Raw genomic sequence first — 17,949 nt, forward strand, 5'->3', positions numbered from 1 at the left:
CTAAAAGATATTCTGCAGTCCCAGGTGATCACTTAAATGACTTGCACTAATAAGCCTTATTCTAATTGCAACAAAGAAAGCTGAAATTGAATAATTCGTGATTTGTTCAAACCAAGAATACGAAATCAACAACCTACTAGAAAATATGCTCGTAGAGATTTATAGGTAAAAGCGCTTTTATCAGAACGATGTTGAGAAAACAATTTTATAATGATATAAGCATGTCAAGAGATTAAACTTGTTTACAACATCAATATTATAATGATAGGACTCTCACTTCATTCTTGCTCATAGAATTAAAGAGAGAAACCGAACTAAACAGCAATGCGGACTAGCTTGGTCAACTCTCAGGCCTTTATTCTTGAAGATAGCAATATTACTCAAAGTTCCATATCATATGTATGCATAAATCTTGTGCTTGGCACTTATTCCTTGAGAAGATGTGCATCAATATCTTTAATGACATTGACCATAAAGCTGAGGTATTTCTGTGGAGGCGGATCGTTCTCGTTGAGTTTTTCATATTCTAAAGTAATTTTCACAGAACCTCCTTCACTCTTTGGAGTGACCTGGAAAATGATCTTGTAGCTTTTGTAATTGTCCAGCACATGTGATCCTTCCAGAGCTGTAAGACTCACCCACTTGTTTGCTTCATCTATTTCCACCTTTTCCTTGAAAGTCTCGACATTTCCATCTACACGTCACATGGAAAATTACAATTATACACACATATTATTATACAAGTGAAAGAAAATTATTTTCAAGTGTCTTTTCACTTTTATAATGAAATATGATTTATGTATCTGTGTTCTGAGTATATTAAAAGTTGTCTCCTGTCCATGATCCAATTCTTTATATATTCATCGTCGGGTAATGCAAACCTAATGGCGCCTGGATGGCCTGGTCAATATATTTCAGTTTAATTCTAGAAGAATCTTATACGTACAAATACATGAGGTAATGCAAACACCTAGCTAGATATCACGTTAGAATGTTTATTTCATAGCAGGTTAGTTTGTGTTATTAAAAAAAAAAATAATAATAATAATAATAATAATGTTACAATATTAACTATAAACGTAACATTATTATACAATTTTTTAACAAATAATATTATATACATTAAAATAGAGGGGTAGGCTTAGCCTCACAATATTTGAATGATGGAAATAAACTTGGACTTTTGACAAAAGTTAGAATTTATAAATTGACATGCATCAATTCCCTTGTTTGGATTTATAAACATAGAAATTTATAATTTCTGCGTGAAAAAAAAAAAACTTAGAATTTGAGACCTCCAATTCTCAAGTTTAAATTGCATGTAAATAAGTCACTCAGCACTATGCCCTGGTGGTATTCCTCTTCACTTGGAAGTAAAAGTCTTAGGTTCAAATCTCGTGGATGACGAATTCGATACCAAATTAGGCTGCCCATTGTGTGGCTTTGCCGAACTCCCCCTCCCCTTAGTGTAAAAATATTAATGTACTAAAAAAAATTCATGTAAATAGGTGTCATTTCCAAATTTTTATGAGCGAGAGTTTAAAAATAACAAATTCTGTATTGAATTTCTATTGTTATTTTGAGTTAGTCAAACAAGAAAATTTACAAATTCTAGAAATAAAATTTCATCATTTTAAAATTTCATAGTAATTTTAAATTTTCTCATCCAAACAGTATTAGCGTCATGTGGCTTTTTATGTAACAAAATTAATTATTAGTTTAATTAGGTTAGGAGGAGAGAGGAGGGTGATTAATTTCATATTACCTAGGGTGTATTTCCAGAGCTTGACAGAGCCAGACGTTTCCCAATCACCTTCATGTACTGCAACATCGTGTATTTTATCAGAGGCTGCTTTGGGGACGTCGTGGTGCTGGTTGCTGATGACTTTGTACAACTTATCAGCGTTGGCTTTGATCTCTACCTCAGCCTGCACAGTCAGCTTGCAAGCACCAGCTCCACTCACTGCCATTTTCTTTTATTTGTTATTAGTAATATGTGATTAACAATAATGTAGGTCTGGGGAAATTGTAGGAGACGTATACTAACCTACAGGTTTCAACTTCTTATATAGAGTCGCAAAGTTGTTAATTAACATGTTATAAACTTAAAGTTATGGGGCAGCGTGTGGATATGATCCGATCACTTAATTAAATAGTTATATAATAATGTTGTGTCTGTGGATCTTCCACGTAGAGTTTTATTATTATACCTACCAAAATTTAATGATACCCGCAAACTTGATGAGACATATATCAACACGTGAGAATAATTATTGATCAACTTTACCTCCATGGTATAATTGGAGTGAATGATTGTATGATATTAAGCGTTAAGATCTTTAGATTTGGCATGCGGAAGTGTGTGTATTTGTATATTATATAGGGATAATACTAAGTTAGGTTCATATTATCTTAACTAGTGATAAATCAAGGGTTCTTTCGAGTTATTCGAAACAGTGGTTTATATTATCTTTGACATACGTGCAACCTAGACACAAAAAAGAGAGGTTGTGTTGGCATCCAAAATAAAACTAGACGCAGACAATAATGTGGAGTTCCTGTTACTCTTTTGGAATCAACCAAAGCTGAATCATTAATACCTAATTTCAGAAAGTTTTCCTTTTCTGTGTGCAGATCTTCTTAATGGATGTAGCTCAGTTTTAGGAGGTTAACCACTTATTTCTTCAAACCTATTAATTTTAGTCAATCTAAAGTAATTTAATTAAGTTTGTTAACCTTACAATTTTGAGCGTTAATACCTAATTTTGGAGGAATTGCATCACGTTTACATAAAAGTAATCGAAATAATAGAGCGGAATTAGATTCCAAGTACGGAATATTTCAGTGTTTACCAAATATTGGAAAATAAAAATTTTGATAGCACCTACTCAATTTTTTTTAATCCAATACTAATTCATACTCAAAATTTGGAATAAAAAATCTAATACTAATTCGTACTCATCAAATGAAAGTAAAATCTAATTCTTTATTTTTTAAGTACTGAATTATTGTAATGTGAGTAAACGCATGAAAATCATGATTTAGAATATTTTCTAAGTCTGAAATTGAAGTATAAAGATAGCCCTTGATTGGTCCATTCTGGTTAATTCAGGCATGAGAACACGGAGAAAAACACACAAAGTTATTGAGATAGCTTTCCTTTTTTATATTTTAGTGATAGTCTAGTCTAATCCAAACTAAAAAAAAGAAGAATTCAAACTTGGCTACACTCGGATTTGCATATCAAGAAATTTCTAAATTTCTGACGGAAACTTTTTTGTGAAGGTATTGAATTAGGGGAACTGTAATGAAAAACTATCGGTACTGTTCACTTTAACGACAAATCATATTTTTACACTAAAAAGTCAATCCTAGTACTATTCACTTTACCATTTATTTTGTCCTTATCGTTAAAACTCAAAGTTTTCAAACCCTTTTCATTAGTTTTCCTTTGAATTAGTTGGGAATGAAACCAGAAGATAAAGCATAATATAAAGTTACATTACAATTAACACATGTTCTATTAAATGAAAGTGACTAAATATTGAAAAAAGAGAAATTAGGTTCCCATCCCTCATTTTACTACTTTATTGATTAAAACCATATTCATTTTTAATTTTTGATCAAGGTTATTGGGTATTAATAACATCATTAATTATTTCAATAATAAAATATTTTTTATTTTTAAATATATTCATTTAGTGTTAAAAATGTTACAATTAGTATATTTAGATTTATGTGACACACCCCGACCTAAATCAAGACGGCTGACCCACTGGGAAGTTCTCGTGTGAGTTCCCAAAAACAAAACCGTGAGGGTGTGCTGGGGGCCCAAAGCGGATAATATTGTGCTACGGTGGAGTCAGGCCCGGGAAGTGGTCCCGCCCGGGCGGGAATGTGATATTATGGCTAAATTTTTTATCATATATTTATATTTTTAGTTTGTACCCATTTTTAATTTGCAAACCTTTTTTTAATTTGTACCAATTTTCTTTTCAGTTTTTATTTTTAACCATATATTAATTTCTTTTTGTGCCCATATTTTTTTAGTTTTATTTGTATTTGTGCCCATGTGTTAACCGTCATGACATTGTATAATTAATCAATGATAGAAAAATTACATATGGTATATTTATGTTTTATGGCTAAACTTTGTATCATATATTTATATTTTTAGTTTGTACCCACTTTTAATTTGCAACATTTTTTTTTTTAAATTTGTAGTATTTTCTTTTTAGTTTTAATTTGTACCAATGTATTAATTTCTTTTTGCGCCCTTATTTTTTTTAAATTTCATTTGTACTCATTATTTTTTAATCTTTTATTTGTACTCTAATTTATTTATAATGTACCCATTCTTCTTTATTAATGTACCACTTTGTTATATGTGAAATGTACCAATTTTTTTTAACACTATGGATACATTCTTTTGCCATTTATTATTTCTTATTGTTACATAGTTTTTATCCATTTATTCAATCAAAATGTTTTTTTTATTTTTTATTATAGCTGTTTCTAATAGTATTATAATGAGGAATTTTAAATTTATAGGATTATAAATCTCATAAAATATCAAACAATTAATGTCAAAACTATAAAAATATAAATATTAATAGTAATATAATAAGGTGTACAAAGTGAATGAACTTTGATCAAACTTTGAAAACCATTAAGGTTTTAGTAAAAAAGTGTTAGAGACTAGGGACCCGCATCCAAAGTATTTAATTGAAAAACGTGCTACACCGCGTTGATCAACTCCGGCAACGAGCATTAGCACTGCATCCACGGTTGTAGGGGTTGCTCTGACTCTGGGCACCCGGCTTGCAGTTGTTGGAGGAAGCACCTCTCTGAGAGCAAGGCACAGTGTTTCTCTGCAGAGCTTCATAGCTTATGTTTCGCGAGGTGGCCAAGATGCGCCTGCTAATCCCCGAGTCCATGCCAAACTCATCATCACAATCATCCATGCACTCTGCTATAGAACCCTTGCAACGAGGTCTCACTGAAACCCAGCTCACCCCATGATCGCCGCCTGCATCAAGATGATCAGAGCGGCCAGGAAGGCCAAGGAAAAGATAATTGCAGAGGAATTGGCCATAGGTTTTGGTATGGTCTGTGTTTTTAGCTGTCAACTTGTATTTTGTTGCACGCCTGTTTATTATAGAGGGAGGGAGATGGAGAGGCAAGAAAGAGAAGAGAGTTGGTAAATTCTGATGCGTGTATTATGTCATCCTATTGTGCTATTTATAGTAGTAAAAAAGGAAAAAATTTGTCCTTCAAGTAATCCATAGTAGTAAGAAGGGAAAGTCTTGTCTTTCAAGCAATCCATTTTAAATAGGACAATATCTAAAAGCCATCTACAATTCCATGAGGTTTTATACAATCATGTTCCTATTTAAATTAGGTATGCAATATATTTAAATTTGATTAAATGGAAAATTGGATGCTGATTTCTTCAAGGAGTTGATTACTTAATTGACTTGCATTAATTCAACACCTTTTCTAATTGTAACAAAGAGAGGATAAAGATTTAAATAGGAAAATAAAAGGGAGACAACAAATTTTTATTGAGAGATAGAGGATTAGGGTGTCATTATTAAGTACATTGTACCCAAAGCCTATCTTTTTGGTTCTAAACTATTATAATAATATCTATTAATTAATGAAACTCTCTTTGTTAATCAAAAGATGGTGAAAAGATAATTTAGTATTCGATCACACAAATAAAAAAATGATGGGTAATAATGTAATTTTATAGATGTGAATTTTACTGTTTTTATTGAAGTCCCACTTACAGGTAATGTTAAAATATTTAAAAATTAAAAAAAAAAAAAAAACCTCCCACTCCCCCACATTCTCTCTCTTTTTCTTATTTTCTAAAAAAATGTGTTCATACATACAAAATGTGTAGGTAAATGCTAGTATATAAATAAATAAATAAAAAAAAAAAGAAACACACGTTCTATTCTATAATTTCTCCTAATCCTGATCGGTTAGATTTCTAGTAATTTCGCTTAGAAACTACGTTGGCTAATATATTTCAGTTACGAACTTCATACAAAATGCATTCTTCGTCGAATTAACAAATAATCAATTTGTAAAATTAATTAAAAACAAGAGGACTCGAAACAGAAGCAACAAAATATGACAGCCGCCCATCAATTCTCGATGGTGGATAAGTTCATATTCGATCAGGCTTCCCGCAGCCGTCAAACTTCCCATTCCTCCAAACTCTTAAACTCCGTTCCATCGTCTATCTTTTCCCCGACCCCCTACCCGGAGGAGAGTTTGGAGTTTCTTCGGTCGCAAGGCATTCTGTTCTTCCAGTTCGGAATCGAGGGTAAGAAGTAACCATCTTCGTCTCCGCAGATTCCACCAGAGACCATCTCGGAGGCACTGAAAGTGTTGGTTGATGTGGAGAATCATCCGGTGTTGATCCACTCCAAACGCGGCAAGCATCGGACTGATAGTCTGGTGGGTTGCCTGAGGAAATTTCAGAATTGGTGTTTGTCTTCGGGGTTAGAGGAGTACGAGCGGTTTGCCGGCGACATATTTAGGACGACGGATTTGAGATTTATCGTGACATTTGACGTATTGGGCCTCAGGGGGATGCCTTCACGGCATTGTCCGCCATTATTATTAAGCTTAGGCTTCCAGAAAGAGGCGGTTGTTGTAAAAACAAGAGTTGCAAGATGTTTTGAAAAAATTAGAATCCCCTACAATTTTTCTATATCATTTAGATTAAACATTTGTGCTTTTTTTAAATTTGATTTAAGTGCTTTAACTAATAGCAACCTTAGCTAAATCACATGTCATTATTATATTTTTTTTTAAATTAAGGGGTGTATTCAATTGAGATTTTGAGGGATTTTAATTCTTTTAATTAATCTAGGGGTATTCAATCAGGGTTTTAAGTGATTCTCTGAAATTCAATGTGCATTCAATTAGGATTTTAAAATAGTTTATTAAAATCCTTAGAAATCCAGGTGTATTTAATTAGAATTTTAAAGAAATTTATAACATTTCAGGTGTATTCAATTAAAATTTGAATTTAAAGAATTTGGAAAAGTTGAGGAATTAGAGAGATTTTGTAGTGTATTTTAAGCATCCACAAATCTCACATTTTCCCATGAGATTTCGAGGGAATTGAATCAAAATTTTACATGGAATCTCAACAAATCAGTTAAACTCCATAAAAATCCATGGATTTATAAATCCATTAAAATCTCTCAAATTCCCAATTGAATACACCCCTAAAATAATTTTTAAATTTATCCCTTTATATGCATGATGCATTTTGGGGACTTACTGGCTTCGGATTCCATCCGAACTCCGAAATTAAACGAGTTCGGGCGAGAGCATTCCCAGGATGGGTGACCCTCTAGAAAGTTCTCGTGTGAATTCCTAGAAACAAAATCGTGAGGGTGTGGCTGGGGCCCAAAGCGGAGAATATCGTGCTACGGCAGAGTCGAGACTAGGATGTGACAGAATGGTATCAGAGCAACTCTGCCGTTCAGTGCAAGTGTGCCGACAAGGATGTCGGGCCCCTAATGGGGGTGGATTGTAACATCCCACATCGACCAATGGAGAGGGGGTGATGTGCCTTATATATACATGCCCACCTCCATATAGCACGAGGCTTTTTGGGGACTCACTGGCTTCGGATTCCATCGGAACTCCGCAGTTAAGCGAGTTCGGGCGAGAGTATTCCCAGGATGGGTGACCCTCTAGGAAGTTCTCGTGTGAGTTCCCAAAAACAAAACCGTAAGGGCATGGTCGGGTCCTAAAGCGGACAATATTGTGCTACGGCGGAGTCGAGACTAGGATGTGACATAGTTGGTGATCAACATAAAAGCTTCATGTAATTTTTTCAATTTTTTGGTGAAATTATATTTTTTTTGCTGTTTTTTTTAAGTATAGTTGTTGACGAATTATTATTAGGTACAATACATTACGTATATATTATCTGCGGGTATGTTTGAATTTACAAAAATCATTAATTGGTACGTTTATTTGCAATTTTGGTATGTTTGATTTGATACATGTTACTGGGATGTGACATAGTTGGTGATCAACATAAAAGCTTTGTGTAATTTTTTCAATTTTTTGGTGAAATTATATTTTTATTGCTGTTTTTTTTAAGTATAGTTGTTGACAAATTATTATTAGGTACAATACATTACGTATATATTATCTGCGGGTATGTTTGAATTTACAAAAATCATTAATTGGTACGTTTATTTGCAATTTTGGTATGTTTGATTTGATACATATTGTTTATATTGGTACATTATTTTTATTCTGGTACGTTTTATTTTGTACACATTGTGTATTGGTATGTACTAAAAGAAAAACTTATTTCAGCACGTTTGATTTTGTGGGATTTAAAAATATTTTAAACTATTTTGGAAAGAAAATATCTTAAATCATAGCTAATTATTGCTAAATTGTACCATTATTGTGAAAATAAATTGAATCTGACCAACTTTTTTTTATTTATTTATTTATTTTTTTTTTTACAATTATCTCTAACGGATGAGAGTATAATCAAAAGGTTATATTATAGGAAATTTGTTACAATATAATGTGCCTGTAGCACCAAAATTATGACAAAAAAAAGTTTAATCAAATCACTAAAAGATATGGATGTTTGATCTAAAAAATTCAAAACTGAGGCACCTATATCAAAATATCTCTTTTAGTTTTTACATTTGAAAATTTATGCCCTTTTAGTTGTACCACAAAGAAAATTCATTCATTCTCTTAGTGATGGGTCCCATACATGGGAGTTTTTTTTCGGTTGTTGTTGATTTAGCATAATGATCACGGATCTAGTTTTTTTGTTTTTTTTTAATGTACATTCGGTATTATCTATTGTAAGAATAGGAAGTAAGATTAGCCTTACAATAGGTTAACAATAATGTGATTTAAATTCGATTTTTGAGAGAATCGAACCTAAAACTTCATACTTACAAGTTAGAGATGCTTATAACTTTAATCCTCAATTCACGAGTAGGAAACTTAGATGAATATTTGACACACATGTTTACTTAAAAAATTAGAAGGAAAAATCATGAATTGAGGAAGTAGAAAATATGATGAAAGAATTTCGTATAAATTCAACTACTCCTAATAATTTTGATTCTTGGAATGAGAATGAAAAGTCATGAATTGGAAAGTTGAGAAGTCAAGAATTGATACGAGTCTATTCTATATTATTAAGAGAACCCTCATTGTCATCTTTTTTTTCTTTTTATCCTCATTTTTTATGCATACTATTGACAAAAAGGAGGGCAGAATAGTAATTTTATTCCTTTTGACAAAATGACAATCATGTCCATATTTTTCCTATTTTATCTTTTTTTTTTTTTGAGAAAATAACAATCATATACTTATTTTTCCAATTTTACCCCCACTTTTGATACACAATATTGACATAAGGAGGACAAAATACAAATTGTTCACACACACAAAGTGTGTGCTCTCTGCTAATTCTAATTGTTATTGAATAATTTTTATTTTATTTTTAGTTATTGAATTTCAATTCGAAGTAGAACTCAAATACTTTTTCGATCCATGTGTTATAACTCAAATACTTTTTTAATTCTAGTAAAATCTAACTCTCCATTTTTCAGGTTTTGAATTATTGTAATGTGAGACTTATATATATTCTTTATTTTTTTATGTACAATAAATACATGAAAATTATGAATCAGAATATTTCTAATGCATAAGTCTGAAATTGAAATACTTCTAAAACGTAAGCGAGGGTGAAGCCACCATTAGGCTAGGGTTAAACCCCAACCTAGTGCAAAAAGTTGGAATTGTAGAAATTTAGAGCTGATTTTAGTGAGGTTCATTGTTGTTAATGAAAATCGGTCCACCTTTTCCTTGAAAGTTTTGAAATTTCCATCTACACCTCACAAAGAAAGTTTTTTCTTTTTTTTTTGTAATTTTTTTTGAAGTGTCGTTCGATTATATATATGTTTTCTGTTGGTTGCTGGGAAAACTTTGACACTTCATTACATCTTTATATTTTATAAAAATATAGACAGAAGCGTCCTAGGACCATGATTCTGGAACTCCTTTCCCTACTTCGACTATGGTCAGCTGAGGTCAGACTTCTCGTTTTCCCATGCCGGTTAATCCAGGCATGGAAAAACAAGAAAAAAAACACACAAAGTTACTAGGATTGCTTGCTTTTTTATATTTTAGCGATATTCTAGTCCAATCCAAACTAAGAGAAGGGGGATTCAAAATTTCAAACTTGGCTACACTAGGATTCTCATATTATGATTGATTCTAAAGTTAAAGAATATAACCAAGTTGATCAAGAAATTTCAAAATTTCTAATGGAAACTTATTAGAAATTTTTTGTGACGGTGTTGAAGTTGGGATTTTTGTTGTTTTCGTATTGCAGTTGGGATTGAAACAGATGATAAAGCATTATATAAAGTTACATTACAATTAACATGTTCTATTAAATGAAATGGCTAAATATTGAAAAACATGCTACGCCGCGTTGATCAACTTCGGCAACGAGCATTAGCACTGCATCCACGGTTGTAGGGGTTGCTCTGACTCTGAGCACCCGGCTTGCAGTTGTTGGAGGAAGCACCTCTCTGAGAGCAAGGCACAGTGTTTCTCTGCATAGCTTCATAGCTTATGTTTCGAGAGGTGGTCAAGATGCGCCTGCTAATCTCCGAGTCCATGCCAAACTCATCATCACGATCATGCATGCACTCTGCCACAGAACCCTCGCAGCGAGGTCTCACTGGAATCCAGCTCACCCCATGATCGCCACCTGCATAAACGGAGATGACCAGAGCGGCCACGAAAATCAACAAAAAGATAATCGCAGAGGAATTTGCCATAGGTTTCGGTACGGTCTGTGTTTTTAGCTGCCAACTTGTATTTTGTTGTACGCCTGTTTAATTACAGAGGGAGAGAGAGTGGGAGCGGCAAGAAAGAGAAGTGACAATTGGTGAAATTTTGATGGGTATATTGTTTCACCCGATTGTGCTATTTATAGTAGTAAAAAGAGAAAATATTTGTCTTTCAAGTAATCCATAGTAGTTAGGGAAAATACTTGTCTTTCAAGTAATCCATCTAAAATAGGACACTAAGTAAAATATATTATACAATTTCGGAAGGATGTACACAATCACATTCCTAATTAAATTAGGACTGTGACATATTTAAATTTGGTTAAATAAAAATTGGATGTTGATTTCTTCAAGGAGGTAATTACTTAATTGACATGCATTAATTCAATCTTATTCCAATTGCAACAAAGAAAGCTGAAATCGGAATAATTCGTGATTTATTCAATGCCTACCAAGAAAACAAAATCAACCACCACTAGAAATTATGCTCGTAGAGATTTACGGGCTGTTTCTGCTCTTAAGTGCTTTTGCTAAAAGCTCTTTTATCAATACGACATTGAGACTTTAATTAAAAAACTAAGTCCTTCTCGAAAAATATAAGCATGCATGCCAATAGATTGAACTTGTTTACAACATCAGCATTATAATGATATTACACTCAATTTATTCTTGCTCATAGAATTACAGACAAAACAAATCGGAAACCGAACTAAGCAATAGTGCTAACTAGATTGCTCAACTCTCAGGCCTTTATTCTTGAAGATAGTAATATTACTCAACGTTCCATATCGTATGTATGCATAAATCTTGTGCTTGGCGCTTATTCCTTGAGAAGATGTGCATCTACATCTTTAATGACATTGACCACAAAGCCGAGGTACTTCTGTGGAGGCGGATCGTTCTCGCTGAGTTTTTCATATTCTAAAGTAATTTTCACAGAACTTCCTTCACTATTTGGAGTGATGACCTGGTAAGTGACCTTGTAGCTTTTGTAATTGTCCAGCACATGTGATCCTTCCAAAGCTTCAAGACTCACCCGCTTGTTTGCTTCATCTATTTCCACCTTTTCCTTGTAAGTCTCGACATTTCCATCTACACGTCACATGGAAAATTACAATTATACAGCTATCCGATCCTTTATATATTCAATGTGAGGTAATGTAATCCCTATGGTGCTTGCTCCTTCATGCAATCTCACTACCACCTCCACAAGTCTGCGGAGTAAGCTGCTACTCTTTCATTCGCCCCAAAAGGGGCTCATTTCACTATCTTTTACACAACGGAGGCTGTATACAGCTACGAAAGAACATAATTTGGCACCCGGGAGAGGGACGATCTCCAGAGATTCTTTTACATTTTTTGTATTTCTTTTTGGTTGAATCATTTCTTGTAATTTAAACATTTAGTGTCATGTTGTTACACCCATTGCTTTTTTCTAAGGTTTACAAAATTAATTGTTAGTTTGATTAGTTAGGAGGAGAGAGGAATGTTATTAATATTACCTACGGTGTATTTCCAGAGCTTGACAGAGTCAGAAGTTTCCCAGTCACCTTCATGTACTGTAACATCGTATATTTTATCAGAGGCTGCTTTGGGGACGTCATGGTGCTTGTTGCTGATGAATTTGTACAGCTGATCAGCTTTGGCTTTGATCTCTACCTCAGCCTCCAGAGTCTCCAGCTTGCAAGTACCAGCTCCACTCACAGCCATTTTCTTTTATTTGTTATTTATAATACGTGATTAACGATAGTGTAGGTCTGGGGAATTGTAGGAGACGAATACGAACCTATAGATTTCCACTTCTTATATAAAGCCATGTTATAGTTATGGAGGCAGTATGTGGATATTATCCAATCACTTAAACAGTCAAATGATAACAATGTGACTGGATCTTCCACGTAGTGTTTTATCACCACTACACCCACCAAAATTTAATTAGTACCAGCAAAACCTTTTTTTTTTTAAATTAAAAGAACAATATCTCTTTCACTCCAGCATTGCTATCATGAAATAACATATTATTGTGAATACAATAAAGAAGCAAAAAAAAAAAAAAAAAAAAAAAAAAAAAAATATATATATATATATATATATATAATAATAAGTTAGAGAGGACATGAAGCATAACCCTAACAAGAAGTAGAAAACTATTCGAAAAAAACAACCAATTAAGACAATTCTTAAGAAAAACGAAATTTGGAAACTTGACTTGATGAGACCCAAGTGGTCACAAATAATACCACAAAAACCAGCAAACTTGATGAGAGATATCAACCTATACATAAGAGGATCAATGCTTGATCAACTTTACCTCCATAGCATTATTGGAGTGAATGATTGTACGATATTGAGGCGTTTGCTTGGATTTGGCACGAGAAAAGTGTGTGTGTGTGTGTATTGTATAGTGATAAAACTAATTTAGGTTTATATTATCTTAACTAGTGATAAAATTAAGGGTTCTTTAGGGCTAATAGAAATCAATGGTTTATATGATCTTGACATACCTGTAGCCTAGAGAAAAAAAAAGCGGGGGGGGGGGGGGGTGTTTTGTATTGGCATCCAAAATAAAATTATGACACAAAAACAAATAATGTGGAGTTCATGTTACTTATTTGGAATCAATCAGCCGAATCATTGATGCCTAATTTCAGAAAAGTTTTTCTTTTCTGGATGCAGCATCATTTCACGGCATTTTTTTTTTCGGTTGTTGTATTGCGAAGGAACTTCTTGTTGTGCGGAAGCGTCAACCAAGTGTGAGTGAAAAATAAATCACAATAACTGACAAAAGATAAATGGAACAATACCAACAAGAACACCAAGATTTATACTGGTTCGGCAATGCCTACATCCAGTTTGGAGACGACGGAGTATTCCACTATAATCAATGAGAACATACAATAGTGTTTATCACTCAATTTCCCAAAGACCCGAATAACCCAAACTCTCACACTTACAATAGGAAGAGAAAACCAAAAATACAAAGCAAGACAATTTGAGAAAATTCTTCTCTATGCCAAATGGCTACTTGCTATTTTTCTTTCTTCCTTGTTTCCTTGATGTGTTTGAGTTATGCCTACACCTCCTTTTATAGGCCAAAGGCCTCTCATCAAGTGGACAAGAATTAGGCATAAGTGCATCCATTCTTTGACCACAAATTAGGCATAAGAGCATCCATTTTATTTCCCACATGTAGCATGCCAACCATCAATTTTGACCACAAAAGTAGCCAACATCATTTGTTGGTTTTAGACTACTTGTTTGAGCCAATAATCAACAATCTTCACCTTGGCGCAAACCCTCTAAGTAGAACTTCCAATAGTCGTCTCCTACTCCCCCATGGGGCAATCAACAAATTTTACAAATGCCAATCAAGTCTAAGCAGTGCTTAAACTTGAGCAACTTAAGCCCGATCGTAAATCGATCAAATCGCTTGTACCATTGTCTTGGAGACTGCTTCAAGCCATACAATGATTTTTCCAATTTGCAAACCCAATTTTCCTTTCCAGCAACCTTAAAACCTTCTGGCTGAGACATATAAATCTCTTCCTCCAAATCACCAAGTAAGAATGCAGTCTTGACATCAAGTTGGGCCAACTCAAGATCAAACTGCACAACCAAAGCCAACAGAATACGAATAGAAGAATGTTTTACTACAGGAGAAAATACCTCATTGTAGTCAATGCCTTCTTTCTGAGCATAGCCTTTAGCTACCAATCTAGCTTTGAATCTTACATTGTCTTTTCCCAAAGATTCCATCTTTTTGGCATACACCCATTTACAACCAATTTCTTTCTTCCCCTTTGGTAACTGAACCAGCTTCCAAGTCTTATTTTTATGAAGAGATTTCATCTCCTCATCCATAGATTTCTTCCACAACTCGTACTCTGAACTCATGACAGCTTCTTTGTAGGTGGATGGAATATCATCTTTAATAACGGGAAGTGCATATGCCACAATATCAGTAAATCGAGCAGGCTTTCGAATTTCCCTTCTCGATCTTCTGGTTGCAATATAGTCTTGTTGCTGTGGAGGCTCTTGGGTAGGTGCCTCCTCTTCATCATCCTCGTCCTCATCATCATGATTAACTGTAGGACTAGTGTTTGTAACATCAAACCTTACTGGAACAACTGGAGTCTTCAGTAACTCCACCTGCTTTGAGCTACTCATGGTCTCGGTCGTTTCAGTTTCACCTTCATGCTTGTTCTGATTAACCATAGCAGCCTCATCAAAGGTCACATCTCTGCTTACAACAAATTTCTTCTCATCTGGACACCAGAGTCGGTATCCCTTCACGCCAGTGCTAAAGCCCATAAATAGAGCTTTCTTTGCTCTTGGATCCAACTTGCTTTCTCTGACATGATAGTAAGCAGGACAACCAAATATGTGTAAGAACTTGTAATCAGTACAAGGTTTACCAGACCATACCTCCATGGGCGTTTTGCCCTCATTCGCAACAGCTGGCAATCGATTAATGAGATGGCTTGCATAAGTAATTGCCTCAGCCCAAAACGCCTTGCCTAATCCAGCATTAGACAACATACACCGAACTTTCTCAAGCAAAGTATGGTTCATGCGCTCCGCCACCCCATTCTGTTGCGGTGTCTCCCTAACCGTGAAGTGCCTCACAATACCCTCATCTTGACAAATTTTCAAGAAAGGATCAGACTTATATTCACCCCCATTGTCTGATCTGAGAGTCTTGATCTTTCGACCGCTTTGCGTTTCAATCATCTTTTTCCACTTCAGGAATATCTTCAAGACTTCATCTTTACGCTTCATGGTGTACACCCATATTCTTCTAGAGAAGTCATCAACAAAAGAGACAAAATAATGGCTACCTCCCCAAGATGCATTCTTGGAAGGTCCCCAAACATCAGTGTGAACATAATCAAGAATGCCTTTAGTGTGGTGAATAGCAGTGCCAAATTTTACTCTAGTTTGCTTACCCAACACACAATGCTCACAGAATTCCAATTTGCATGCCTTTGCACCTTTCAATAAGCCTTGCTTCACCAATCCTTGCAACGCTTTTTCACCAGCATGCCCAAGACGCATATGCCATAATCTCGTGGTGTCTGTGCTATCTGCGTCAGCAGCTTCGGTGACAGCTGCTTCACCAATAACTGTACTCCCCTGCAAGAAATACAAGTTATTTCGTCTTGTACCTTTCATCACCACCAGTGCCCCGTAAACAGCTTTAAGAACTCCACCCTTCATGGTGATCTTGAGACCCTTGGATTCCAATGCACCCAGTGAGATAAGATTTTTCTTCATATCCGGTACATACCGAACATCACTTAATTCTCTGACTGTTCCATCATGCATCTTCAAACAGATTTTGCCTATCCCTTGTGTTTTGCAGGCATTATCATTACCCATCAAAACAACTCCACCATCCAGCTCCTCGAAGCTAGAAAACCATTCTCGAATGGGACACATATGATAGGTGCAACCTGAATCCAAAATCCACTCCTTGGAGTGACCATCAGCAGATGAACTAGCCAAAACAAAGTCGAAATCATTATCTCCAGATTTTGCAATATTTGCTTCAGAACCCGCTTTCTCCTTCTCTTTGTTCTTCAATTTGGGGCAGTCTTTCTTCCAATGACCCTTTTGGTGACAAAAGGCACATTCATCTTTAGCAGGAAACTTCCCTTGTGACTTTGAACGAGTTTTTCCCCGCTTCCCAGATTTTCTTTCCTCTGTTCGACCCCTTGCAACAAGTGCCTCGGTTTGTGAATTGTGAGTCTTTAGTTCCTTCTTTCGACACTCATGATTCACCAATGCCGCAGACACCTCATTAAGTTTCACCTCGGATTTCCCATACAACAAAGTAGTTGTCAAATGATCATAATCATCAGGCAATGAATTTAACAAACATAGTGCCTTATCCTTGTCAGGAATTTTCACATCAAGGTTTGCTAAATCAGCAAGTATTTTATTATAATCATTGAGGTGTTCATGCATAGAAATACCTGGACTATACTGAAAACGGAAGAGTCGCTTCTTCAAGAAGAGCCGATTTTCTGCGCTCTTGGTCATATACTTCTCTTCCAATTTTGTCCATAACTCCTTAGCAGAAGTTTCCTTCATATACGGGTATTTCAACTCCTTATCAAGGAACGATCGAATAGCAGCACAAGCATGAAGATTAATTCGTGTCCACTGCTTGTCATCAATATCTTCTGGTTTATCTTCCAGAACCATATCCAACTCTTGTTGATACAACACATCCATAACTTCACATTGCCACATACCAAAATTATTAGAGCCATTGAATTTATCAACCTCTAACCTTGTAGTAGCAATTTGATGTCTATTGGATGTAGATGCCGACGAAGACGATGCCGACTCCTTCCCCTTCACAGATTCATCTTTATCTCCAGCCATCTACTCAGCACTATTCACGGGACTGTAGCGCCAGCAAATTTTTCACTCCCACGAGAACGCCTAGTCGAAACACTAGGCTCTGATACCACTTGTTGTGCGGAAGCGTCAACCAAGTGTGAGTGAAAAATAAATCACAATAACTGACAAAAGATAAATGGAACAATACCAACAAGAACACCAAGATTTATACTGGTTCGGCAATGCCTACATCCAGTTTGGAGACGACGGAGTATTCCACTATAATCAATGAGAACATACAATAGTGTTTATCACTCAATTTCCCAAAGACCCGAATAACCCAAACTCTCACACTTACAATAGGAAGAGAAAACCAAAAATACAAAGCAAGACAATTTGAGAAAATTCTTCTCTATGCCAAATGGCTACTTGCTATTTTTCTTTCTTCCTTGTTTTCTTGATGTGTTTGAGTTATGCCTACACCTCCTTTTATAGGCCAAAGGCCTCTCATCAAGTGGACAAGAATTAGGCATAAGTGCATCCATTCTTTGACCACAAATTAGGCATAAGAGCATCCATTTTATTTCCCACATGTAGCATGCCAACCATCAATTTTGACCACAAAAGTAGCCAACATCATTTGTTGGTTTTAGACTACTTGTTTGAGCCAATAATCAACACTTCTTGGATAGTTTTTTTCCCTTTTACACTAGCTTAG

At 34.9% G+C, this 17,949-nt stretch overlaps 4 protein-coding genes and 1 pseudogene across 4 annotated transcripts; 1 reads left to right on the top strand and 4 right to left on the bottom strand.

The window, feature by feature from the left end:
* Positions 1 to 191: 191 nt before the first annotated feature.
* On the bottom strand, positions 192 to 2,034 carry LOC137732564 (MLP-like protein 329). Its single transcript, XM_068471880.2, has 2 exons — positions 1,766 to 2,034; positions 192 to 694 (listed from the first exon to the last, which is right to left on the bottom strand). Exons 1-2 carry the CDS (start codon positions 1,968 to 1,970, stop codon positions 426 to 428), a joined length of 474 nt encoding a protein of 157 aa, XP_068327981.1. The 5' UTR covers positions 1,971 to 2,034; the 3' UTR covers positions 192 to 425.
* A 2,717-nt stretch (positions 2,035 to 4,751) lies between these two features.
* LOC148689800 (rapid alkalinization factor-like) lies at positions 4,752 to 5,057 on the bottom strand. The gene has a single exon (XM_088688172.1). The coding sequence runs from the start codon at positions 4,962 to 4,964 to the stop codon at positions 4,752 to 4,754; it is 213 nt and encodes a 70-aa protein (XP_088544298.1). The 5' UTR covers positions 4,965 to 5,057.
* A 1,084-nt stretch (positions 5,058 to 6,141) lies between these two features.
* LOC137731213 (inositol diphosphatase DSP3 pseudogene) lies at positions 6,142 to 6,673 on the top strand (annotated as a pseudogene).
* A 3,850-nt stretch (positions 6,674 to 10,523) lies between these two features.
* LOC137731214 (rapid alkalinization factor-like) lies at positions 10,524 to 10,871 on the bottom strand. Its single transcript, XM_068470316.1, has one exon. It carries the CDS (start codon positions 10,869 to 10,871, stop codon positions 10,524 to 10,526), a length of 348 nt encoding a protein of 115 aa, XP_068326417.1.
* Positions 10,872 to 11,500: 629 nt separating this feature from the next.
* Positions 11,501 to 12,667, bottom strand: LOC137732563 (MLP-like protein 329). Its single transcript, XM_068471879.2, has 2 exons — positions 12,386 to 12,667; positions 11,501 to 11,975 (listed from the first exon to the last, which is right to left on the bottom strand). Exons 1-2 carry the CDS (start codon positions 12,591 to 12,593, stop codon positions 11,704 to 11,706), a joined length of 480 nt encoding a protein of 159 aa, XP_068327980.1. The 5' UTR covers positions 12,594 to 12,667; the 3' UTR covers positions 11,501 to 11,703.
* Positions 12,668 to 17,949: the final 5,282 nt, after the last annotated feature.

Source organism: Pyrus communis, chromosome 16 (genome assembly GCF_041283825.1).
Source record: "Pyrus communis isolate YQ-2024b chromosome 16, ASM4128382v1, whole genome shotgun sequence".
Lineage (NCBI taxonomy): Eukaryota > Viridiplantae > Streptophyta > Magnoliopsida > Rosales > Rosaceae > Pyrus > Pyrus communis.

What these genes read in the sequence shown, in the direction of transcription:
- LOC137731214 (XM_068470316.1), bottom strand. Translation starts at nt 10,871, where the DNA reads ATGGCAAATTCCTCTGCGATTATCTTTTTGTTGATTTTCGTGGCCGCT.
- LOC137732563 (XM_068471879.2), bottom strand. Translation starts at nt 12,593, where the DNA reads ATGGCTGTGAGTGGAGCTGGTACTTGCAAGCTGGAGACTCTGGAGGCT. An exon ending in GCTCTGGAAATACACCGTAG is followed by an intron (nt 11,976 to 12,385) that starts GTAATATTAATA and finishes TGTGACGTGTAG; the next exon opens with ATGGAAATGTCGAGACTTAC.
- LOC148689800 (XM_088688172.1), bottom strand. Translation starts at nt 4,964, where the DNA reads ATGGATGATTGTGATGATGAGTTTGGCATGGACTCGGGGATTAGCAGG.
- LOC137732564 (XM_068471880.2), bottom strand. Translation starts at nt 1,970, where the DNA reads ATGGCAGTGAGTGGAGCTGGTGCTTGCAAGCTGACTGTGCAGGCTGAG. An exon ending in GCTCTGGAAATACACCCTAG is followed by an intron (nt 695 to 1,765) that starts GTAATATGAAAT and finishes TGTGACGTGTAG; the next exon opens with ATGGAAATGTCGAGACTTTC.